The 10,729-nt window shown below is 46.7% G+C and overlaps 1 protein-coding gene across 1 annotated transcript; it reads right to left on the bottom strand.

Moving 5' to 3' along the window:
* Window positions 1-2,505: 2,505 nt before the first annotated feature.
* Window positions 2,506-8,813, bottom strand: LOC143442473 (sperm motility kinase 3A-like). The gene is made up of 7 exons (XM_076935170.1): window positions 8,675-8,813; window positions 7,856-8,005; window positions 5,652-7,569; window positions 5,436-5,544; window positions 5,216-5,310; window positions 4,204-5,069; window positions 2,506-3,984 (listed from the first exon to the last, which is right to left on the bottom strand). Exons 2-3 carry the CDS (start codon window positions 7,866-7,868, stop codon window positions 5,657-5,659), a joined length of 1,926 nt encoding a protein of 641 aa, XP_076791285.1. The 5' UTR covers window positions 7,869-8,005; window positions 8,675-8,813; the 3' UTR covers window positions 2,506-3,984; window positions 4,204-5,069; window positions 5,216-5,310; window positions 5,436-5,544; window positions 5,652-5,656.
* Between the last annotated feature and the right edge of the window lie 1,916 nt (window positions 8,814-10,729).

Raw genomic sequence — 10,729 nt, 5'->3', positions numbered from 1 at the left:
CCAAGGCCATGTGACAGAGAAAACCTGTCTTAAGAGAGTCATAATAAAAACTGTTACTTTGTGATACTCACATATGCTGATAAGAGTTAAACACATACATATTTTATTTTAAAGTGTTGACTCTGAAACAAGAGATTCACATAGTATCTTCACAAAAAAACCTTAGGGCAAAGGATGATTTAAAATTCTTTATTCACATCCTGCCACCTGGTGGCCAAAGTGAGAAAACTCTGAAGCACTGCCTCAGAAGAAAGCCCCTATTTTGTTAGCTGGAAATCGAAAACATTAGGTGGGAAACATACTGATTTCTCCACAGCCCCCTCATTCCTACCTATAGGAGTCCTTTGCCCAGTTAGGATGATATCAAGAGGTTTATCAGATGAACACGGGTTGACCAGACAGCACACTAAGCTTGTTACAGTCCAGTGTGAAAGAAGTCTTTTTACTGTCTGCTTGCAAAACACATGACACAATTTTATTCACTCAACAAAATCTTGTATTCTTTATTTCCAGAAAGTCAGAATTCCTTTCTGGAGGTGATAGAGGACTCCATGGGAAACAGGGTCCCCACCCTATAGAGTCATGTATTTGTGCCTCTTATGGGCTTTGGCCTCAGGGGATCCGGGTTAAACAGGCATGGGAAGTCACCTTTTTCTCATTCATGTAAACATGCAATGGAATGTCAGCTTGTGAGGGGCAAGTTCCGTCAGGGAGTCTCTCTAAAATCTTGAGTCTCTTCTCACTCATGGCCAGCCACCATCTGCTGTATTTGAGAATCTGACCTATCACTGGATTCTTGAAAGCAAAAGTAAGTTCCCAGCTGCCATAAACTAGAGAGTGTCTGTGGTGTAGAAATGTTACCAGCAGATAAGAATCCAGCTGGTCCATGGGCTCCTTCCAACTGAGTGCCAGAACACCCTCCTCTGCCTGCACTCCACCCCTTACCTGAAGGAACCAGCCACAGAAGGGTTAGTTGACCCGAAGTGACCCACACATGAAGGTATCTCATGCTTTGAAAACAGTATTCTGAGAACACATCCTAGCCGGGCACACTAGCACATACCCAGAACCTTCAAGGCTAAGGCAGTTGGGTCCTGAATTCAAGACCAACCTGAGCTACATGAGTCCCAGGCCAGCCTTGGCTACATAGTAAGACCAATCTCAGAATAAGTAATAATAAGTGTTGTCTCTGCTTCTGTGTCCCGGGTGCCAAGCAGGCTTTGTATGTGCCTCCACCTCTGCCATGCTGCCTCAGGATGGGCCTAGAGTCAGGGGAGCCAAGAACTTGGAAACCATCAATATGAGGGAATTGTTGAGTCTGGCTGAATGTGTTTCACATGATGATCTCCAGGGTATCTGTAATCTGGCCAAGGACACAATTTCATTCTTATTCATGGCTTAAGTAATGCTGCATTATGCACCTCCAAATTTGGAATGTCCTGGTACAGCATAAAACCAGAGTGACAGACAGACAGACAATCCCACAGCCATCATGTCCATCACCAAAGAAGTCAGGACAAGAAAGTCTCAAACAGGACAAGAACCTGGAGGCAGGAACTGATGCAGAGGCCACTAGCAGGGTACCAATCAACGGCTTGCTTGCCCTGGCTTGTGCAGCCTGCCTTCTTATAGGAGCCAGGACTACCAGTCCAGGGATGGCACCACCTACAACGCTGCTATCGCCATTGATCACTAATTATGGAAATGCCTTACAGTTGGATCTCATGGAGGCATTTTCTCTTCCTCTCTGATGACTCTTAGCTGTGTCACATTGACACACAAAACCAGCCAAGGCACCACTATCAACATTCAAAAAAAAAAGAACATTCTAAAGAGGCAGATCTGAACACTACTGCAAAAGGGAATATTTCTTGATGATATTTCACTCTCAGAAAACACTGAATTTTAATTAAATACAGGCAATGTCCACCTAATCCTTCTACGTGTGTGTGTGTGTGTGTGTGTGTGTGTGTGTGTGTGTGTGTTTACTTGAGCATTAAGTTGTTACTTTTTAAAAAATTATTTCTGACTTACTGGAATTCAGTGGGCAAAGAGACTTACAGCCAAGCCCAATGACATGAGTTCAATCCCCAGGACTCACATGGTGGAGACAACTGACTTCCAGAAATTGTCCTCTTGCCTGCACACACACACACACACACACACACACACACACACACACACACACACATGCACGCACACACACACACACACAGTGTGTCAATCTGCAGTAGCAGAGATGGGTGGCCAGTTCACAGGAGGTAAAGAAGCCCAACCAGGAACGGGTATAACCTTCAAAAGCCTGCTCCTGGAGATCCACTGCTGTCAGCCAGGCTTCACTTCCTGAAGGCTCCACAGCCATCTAAATAACACTGCAAGGAAAGGACTTACCACTCTAAGACATGAGCCTGTGGGAGTTATTCCAGATTTGAACCTTAACAACTGCTTTGATAAAATTGTCTTGTCTGGCTATGACAAAGCCAAGGTCAAATGGGCAAATAATATGCTTTGGCACCTCAGATATAATTTTATTTCCCTCTTTTAAATATGTTATTTGCTTATGTGACACACCAGCTCATGTAGTCCAGACCTCAAGCTCACCATACAGACCAGGATAACCTGGAACTCCTGGCTTTCCTGGCTCCACTGTCTCCTAACTTTGGGATTGCAGGAGAGTTTGCCACTGTGCCTGACTTTAGGTGTGGCTGGCTTTCTTCTACTCTGCAGTCTCCCATCATCCCTCCCTCTGCTTCTGAAGGAAGGCTTCAACTAATTGTGCAATAACACATCTGTCAAGTAATCCAGAGTCCAGACAGTCTTCTTCCCCCTAGTGGTAAAAGCCCATTAGGGAGAAGAGGGCTACAGGATAAACATACCTCAAAACCTCGTGTCCTTTTCTGGTTCCTACAAGTCATTATTTATACTTTTTTCTTTACGAGACCTACTCTTTTAAAGATTTTAATTATGTATGAATGTGTGGATCTGTATTCAGGTTTGTGTACTTGAACACAGTGCCCACAGAGGTCAGAAGAGGGTATAGGATCCCCTGGAGCTACAGGTGGCTGTGAGCCATCTGATGTGGGTGCTGGGAACAAAACTCAGGTCCTCAGGAAGAGCAGCATGCACTCACCCGAGCCTTAAAAAAAATGTATTTTGTGCAAAATGAAGAAATGTAAGCATGGTTACCTCATTCTCCAAATGTTCTTCATTATAGCTGGCATTCTTACAATGTCTGATACAGACACCTCTTGCAGTTTATAACCAAATATTCAGTTTAATATCAATGTGCTAAACTATATAGTATTAGGTAGAAATTAAATGAACTATTTTGCAACGTCTGTTTTTTCCAAGATACATTGGGGAAGCATTCTGTAAAGTTTAGTTAAATGTCTGTAATTCTAAAGATCAGTAGTTGAAGCCTCAGTAAAATTTGCCTAAAGCTAACAATACACACTGCCTCAAGCTGCCCTCAGCACAGACTATATAATTCACATTGCCTAAGGTTGCCTCAGTAGAGACTAGAGAGTTCATACCACTCCAGGCTGCTCTCAGCACAGACTATAGAGTTCACACTGCCCCAGGCTGCCCTCAGCACAGACTGCAGGAGCAGGAGCAACAGCAGGAGCAGCAGGAGCAGCAGGAGCAGCAGGAGCAGCAGCAGCAAGAGCATCAGCTGAAGCAAAAGCAGCAGCAGCAGCAGCAGCAGCAGCAGCAGAAGGGAAGAAGCAGCAGCAGAAGCGGAAGAAGCAGCAGCAGCAGCAGCAGAAGCAGAAGAAGCAGTAGCCAAAGCACCAGCAGCAGAAGTAGCAGCTGCAGTAGCAGCAGCAGCAGGAGAAGCAAGAGCAGGAGCAGGAGCAGGACAAACAGCAGCAGCAGCAGCAGCAGCAGCAGCAGCAGCAGCAGAAGCAGAAGCAGCAGCAGCAGCAGCAGCAGCAGAAGCAGGGGTGGCAGAGTTAGCAAAGACATGAGCATGCCAGCAGCCACCTGTATAAAAACCAGAGAGTTTGCAGGAGAGAGTGGGGTCAGGGGATAGAGGAATCCAGTTCCTCTTTAACACATTTGAGGGTCTCTGGGTCTTTGTACTTGGGGGAAATAGGGCAAGTCACCATGGGTTACCCAGAGGAAACCCCACACTGTTATATCAGGGGATCTCATCTGTTCTCCCCTCAACATTTCCCTGCTCCCCACTGCAATACTTCTTACCAGCACCTTCTCTGGACTCAGGTGGCAAGCACTTCAGACTTCACCTTGGGTCTCCTCAAAAGACAGTCCATAGGTAAGCATCACTTTGTGCATGGCTGGGTACCCTGGACCAAAGTGGGGAACAAGGCCTATCCTGGCTTCCCGTGACTCCTAGAAAGCCAGAGAATAGGGAGTTACTTTGTCAGAAGGGAGTGGAGACAAGAGAAAACTGATGTGGGGGACTGTTTCCAGAAGGCAAAGTCACTGAAATTATGAAATTACCTTGTTTCAAATGTGGATTCTCTACACTTCAAGAAAACATCAACACTATAGACTGTGTGTGTGTGTGTGTGTGTTGCATGTCCAACCAAATTTAAGGAATACCCATGAAATGACTCAAGTGTGACTGTAACTTGCACAATCAGAGACTAGAGCTGGGAGCTTAGTAAGGGCTTCTGGATCTCACTGTGACTGCAGTAGTCAGGAGGCTATGGAGGCCTGCAGCAGAACTGTGGGGCTGAGCTCTGTCTGCCGACTCTGGATTGACTTGCGGACTCCAGCTGGACCCTCACTGCTTCTCAGTTCTGTTGCTGCCTCTATCCTGGAGACACATAACTCTTGGACCCATGGAACAGGTCAGGTTCCCTGAGTTCCTTCCTCTGCCCCCGGCACCATTGTCTGCTCAGCTCACAAGTACACCTGGAGACAGGCAGCTGAGCTGACATCCTCACTGTGCATGGAGGTTCTCTGCAGTCTGATGTTTCTTCTCAGTTCTTTTGGGAATCACCAGCAGTCCATGGATGCTTCTTCCAGGGGCTTCTGGGTGCTGTGAAGATGAATGTGCAGGGCCACGGCTGTTCTGGGACTGCTGCCCTGTGGGGAACTCCCTACAGGGAATAGGCAGAAGGAACATCGCTCAGACCTTATTCCCAGAATCTCATTTCAGATTTCAGGGGAAAACATTTTGCCTCTAGTTTTAGCCTGCAGTATGGACAAAACTTCCCACTGGCACACAGCCCCCTGAAATTCCTACCTGGCCCTCTCCTCCATGCACCTGTCTGCATCCTCAGCTGGCTCCTCTCCACTTTCTGGTATCACCCTCCTGGGACCAGGGGGACTCTGACAGCACTTGAGACAGACACAAGAAATGTTACTAGAAATCTGCAGGACTTGTGCATGGCTGTGCTGGCTCCGTGCTGACATGAGCCCTTAAGCTGATTCCTCCCAAGTGCTCCATTGATCCCTTCACCAACCTGCCCCAGCATCCTTGCCCAGCGCTGGGTCACTATCCTCTGCTGTCTACATGGAGCTCAAGCATTGGAGGATTCCTCAGAGGAGGGAGGACAGGATGGGATTTTCTTTCTGGCATGATAGATACAATGTCACCAACCCCCTCAGTGAGCATGCTGGAATACATTAAGGGAAGAAGAAACTAGAGAGTGTATCCTTTCCCATAACACCCCACCTACTTGTTTCAGCCCGAGTCTCTGAAGCACTCTTCACTGGCTGCCACGATATTGTTATTTGTCGCTGGGAGGCAGCAACAGAGTCTTCTTAAGGCTTTGGAGATCCTCTTCTTCAGGCCCTTCCATCCCCACCTTCTCATTGGGAGAGGCCCATGATGGTCTATTTCCCAGGAGGGTGAAATGCTGTCTTGGAAGAATTCAGTGCTTGTATTTTCTTCCTGGATTTTCTTGCTGGGGAAGGGAGTCCAGGTGGTAGATCCCCAGGAAGATGAGCTGAAGTCTTCAAAGGTTTTGGAGCCTGTGTTCCCTTCCAGGAGTTTCTTACTGGGGAAGGGGCTGCTGGTTATAGACACCCAGGAAGATGTGCTGGAGTCTGGGGAGGATTTGGAACCTGTATTCTCTTCCTGGAATTTCTTACTGGGGAAGGGACAGCTGGTTGTAGACTCCCGGGAGGATGTGCTGCTATATGCGTACGAAGCCTCAGAGCTCTCACTGGTCCCATCTTGTGTGCTTTCAACGGTTGAGGTTTGGGACAGCGTGAACAGTGAGCCTGTGGTTCCTGAAGATGATGTTATTGTTGTTGTTGTCTCCTTTCTTTTTCTTGAGGGTGAAGTTGTAGAGCTTATTCTGCCTCCCTTTTCTCTGAATGTGTCCTTTCCAACATGAGGCATAAAGCCCTGCAGTGGGGAGGTGTTTTCCAGGAAGCTACTCTTGAGGGAAGAAAGGGTGGGAGGCACACTGTGTCTCCTCTTATGGCCTTTCCTCCCAAGCCCAGGCAGCTCAGAGTGGCTGGGAGAAGTGAAGGTGGGAATGGTAGATGCACTGCTTCCCCCCCTTAAAGAACAAGGAAGGCTGTGAGCTTTTGTAGGGTTCAGTGTGCCACCCTGCCCTGCATCGTAACAAAATTGGGGCCAGAGGGTACCCTTTCTTTTGAGGATGAGGTACGTTGCCATGGCACGACTATACTTCCGTTCCTTCAATGCATATCTGAGCTCTTGAACTTTATGCCCCATTAAAAACATTTCAAAAGCAATGTTGGGCTCTGGTACTTGAGGGATTTTTTCTGAGGATGTCAACGTGCCTTGATCACGGCGCAGCCATGGGTGTGCTAATACTTCTTTGATGGATGGCCTTGTTGTGGGGTCTAGTGTAAATAATCTCTTCAATAGGTCTTGAAGGTCTGGGGAGAGGCGATATGGGATCCAATAGTACTGGGATTGGTTCAGGTACTTTATCTTGAAGTGCGCTGCCTCTGTAAAAGGAAGTTGACCCACAACTAAGTAGTATAAGAGCACACCCAGGCTCCATATATCTGCTGGAAGGCCGTCATATGGTTTCTGATGGAATACTTCAGGAGCACAATATTGTGGGGTACCACAGAACCCCTCAAACTGTTCCCCTGAGGCCAGTCTTTTGCCTAAACCAAAGTCAGTTAGTTTCACATGCCCATCCCAGTCCAACAGGATGTTCTCGGCTTTGATGTCTCGGTGGACAATATTCTGACTGTGGATATAGTCGATGGCCAAAGACAGCTCTGTGAAGATGGTCCGCGCCTCTTCCTCCTGTAGACGCCCACACTTGTTGATGTGTTTCTGCAGGGATCCCTTGGATGCATATTCCATCACAAGGTAGGTTTTGTGCCTTGTGTCAATTATCTGTAGTAACTGCACTATGTTACTGTGATGAAGAGTTTTCATTAATTCAACCTCAGAAACAACTAAGAAATCTTTCCTTGTGCCCCTTTTCAATATTTTGATGGCGACCATTGTCTGGGTCATAAGGTGGAGAGCCACTTTGACTTCTGCAAAGGACCCTTTGTCTAAGGTGCCCAGGATGTAGTAATCACGTGCCAGGGTGTTCCCTTCGTGGCAGCTGGCCTCGAGCTCCCTCGACAGCATACTCCCCTTCTCTTGGTCAGAGTCTCCAGGAGCAAGAGCAAGAAAGGTGGCAGGGGAAACACATTGGAGTTAATTCTAGGCAAGCTTACTGCTAGAGACTCTAAGATTCAAAGTCAGAGATGCGTCCAAAGACATGTCTGGCCATGCCTCAGGGGCACAGGGAAAGCAGAACAAAGCAAAGACAAACACAGTGGATGGAAAGAAGGAAGAAGGCTCAGAGCAGAAAGACAGCAAGGGCAATGGAAGACAACATTTTAGTCAGGAGAACAAGGATCCCCATCTCAAAGGACAGAACATTGACAAGCTTACCGAAGACATCCATTATGAAGGCAAAGCACTGAGTTAAAACTCAAACTTGAACTTCAAGATAGCTTTACCCAGAGTGCATGGGTAAATGCAACCTGCCCCAGTAGATAAACACAGTATATACACAGGATGGGGGCAAAAGTCGCACAGCACCTATGAATAAGAATGAAAATTTGTCATTTTTCTGGAAATGGATGTACTTTGAGGTCACTGTGTTACACAGAGTAATGTAGCCCAACAGAGACAAACGCCACCATTTTTCCTTACCTGCAGGAGCTCAGTGGTTTGAGGCTGTGTTAAAGGAAAGGGGAACTATGTGGGGACTGGAGGTTAAGAGGCAGGACGAGATAGGGAGTAACAGAAAGTGACAGAGTCAAATAGAAGTCAGGAAAAGAAATGTGGATGTTGGCAGGCAGCGATGCCACTCAGGTTTCTCCCCACATTTCATCTCAACCCTCAGGAGGCAAGACAGGTGAATCTCTGAGTTTGAGGCTACCCTGGTCTACAGAGAAAATTCCAGGTTAGCCAAGTCCACACAAAGAAACCCAGTCTACAAAGATCAAGAAGAGCAAACCAAACTAAAGCAAGAAAGAGAGAGAGAGAGAGAGAGAGAGAAAGAGAGAGAGAGAGAGAGAGAGAGAGGAAAGAAGAAAGGAAGAAAGAAAATGGATGGATGTTAATCCACACCCAAAAAAATGAAAAACCTAAACAAACAAAAAACAAAAGGCAAAGTTGTAAGCAAAGCCCCCAAATGAATAAAGTCACATAAATAGAAAATCAAACCTCTGAGCTTGTGGAAAGAAAACACAGGAAAGAACTCACTCTGGAAGTGTAGCTGATGTTCAATGTCCAAATCCAAACAATCGCCAAGGTTCAAATCCGATCCAACAACCAACCACCGAGTCTAACCACCACCCACCAAGTCCTACAGATCACCAAACAGCTCTCTGCACAGAAGGACACAAAACAGCCCAGACAGTGCATTATATGATCAGCTGTGGGTCATTCCTCATAGTGGCTCTCTGTGACATCAGAGCATTACTGGCCACCCAGAGCTGGCACAGCTCACCGGGGGCTTTTCTCACTCCTTGGTACCAACAGGCTCTATCTGTTACTGTTCATTTCACTGAGACCAATGCCCTGACAAGAGGCACGTGTCGGGAGGGAGAACTTTATTTAGGCTCGTGCTATGAGGGGTTTGCTGGAAATGTTGGGATTCCTCCTCTGGGGTTTTAGTCTCATGCCAAAAAGAATGTTTCAGATTGCATGGAGACAAGATAAAATGGATTTGGAGGAACATCTAGAAGTTTCCAGAAGGGGAAAAACAAGAAATATCATCTCCCTCTGTCTTTGTCTTTGTGTCTCTGTGTCTCTGTGTCTGTCTCTGTCTCTGTGTCTCTGTCCCTCTCCCCCTCCCTCTCCTTCTCCCCTTTACCCTCCCCTCTGTGTATGTGTGTGTGTGTGTGTGTGTGTGTGTGTGTGTGTGTGTGTGTGTGTGTACCTGTGGATCTTAGAGGGTTATGCTGGGGACAGTTTGTCAATCTAAATGCCAAAATATTTTCTACCTGAACTCTCCTTTCTAATACAGTTTGCTAATCAATTTAGCTCCCTCTTAAGGTCCTTTCTGAGTCATGATTGAAAACCCAGGTCAGCAGCATAAAGGAAGGCTTTAGTCTTCCCGAATGCACTGGCCAAGTAAAAGCTGTTTCAGGTTACTTTGACTCCACGTGCCCACTGCAGAAGCCCTGCATATGCCCTGAGTCTGCTCCTCAGCCTCGAGCCCCACCCTCAACCCCAGACCCACCTCCCACCCCCTCAACCCAGCTCCACTCTCACTCTTCACCCTGACATTTGTTTGTTTTATAGTATTTCGTGTAGAACCAGGCCTACTGGAATCTTTCTCCACCTCTTGTCAGCGTCTACAGATTTATAGAATCTATTAATGTGTTCCCGCCATTGTTTTGGAGAATGGTTATTAAAAACAGCTCTGCTTATAGGTTCAGTAAAAGTAACTGAATCATTTTCGCTACACTTCCTACGCATTTAGACTTCCTAGTTGAATTGGTTTTCTGGATTTGGAAATGCTTCTGTGGATCATGGTTCGTTTGTACTTGTGAGTCGGTAGAGGCCCTTTGAGTTGGTACTTGCATGCTCTCTATCTGGAGTTATTCTTTCCTGCAAGTGCTTGTTCCAGTTCTTTTCTCAAGTCAGTAGACCATGAGTGGCTTGGCAAGGGGAGGACCATCACAGTCCTTATAGAAGACTGCATCCAGTTCTGGCCCTTGAAGTCCCTTCAGCCACGGTTAGGGCCTCTGGACCCTTGTCTGTCTGTCTGTCTGGACTGCTCTCTGGCCAGGTCCAAGGAAGATTTCATTACCGAGGCAGAGACCCTTGGAATTGAACCAGAGGACACAAGAGTAGACTGCTTCTGCCCTGTGATTTAGCCACCGTTCTGTTCTCCCAGAACCTAAATAGGCAGACTGAACTTTTGTGGCATCTGCAGAGTTGGGCTTCCCTGAAGCTGGCTGTCAGAAGAGCTCGCTTAGGCCTGTTGCATTTGTTGAATAAAAACCAACTAAGAATAGATATTTGATTGGGACTCCAAAGGGTCAAATTCACCTGAAGATGGTAACAGAAAAAGAAATCTGAACTCAACTGGAGAAGGGGGCTGGTGTGGGCTACAAAGGGGCTATGAAGGGGCCTCGTGAGGGCTGCTGCTCTATCCTTCTTCACGTTCACTTTCATACTTTAACTTTGGCATTGTTAGCTTGTTGCACTTAAATCTTGTTTACTGTTAAATTAGACAAACACACCCTCTGGTTTCTTTGGCAGTCTTTTTTTCTATGGGGTGACAATTAACAGTTTGGTCTCCATCAT

This window comes from Arvicanthis niloticus, chromosome 5 (assembly GCF_011762505.2).
Source record: "Arvicanthis niloticus isolate mArvNil1 chromosome 5, mArvNil1.pat.X, whole genome shotgun sequence".
Taxonomy (NCBI): domain Eukaryota; kingdom Metazoa; phylum Chordata; class Mammalia; order Rodentia; family Muridae; genus Arvicanthis; species Arvicanthis niloticus.
The sequence above is the reverse complement of the archived record's forward strand: the minus strand, read 5'-3'. Positions and strand labels throughout refer to the sequence as shown.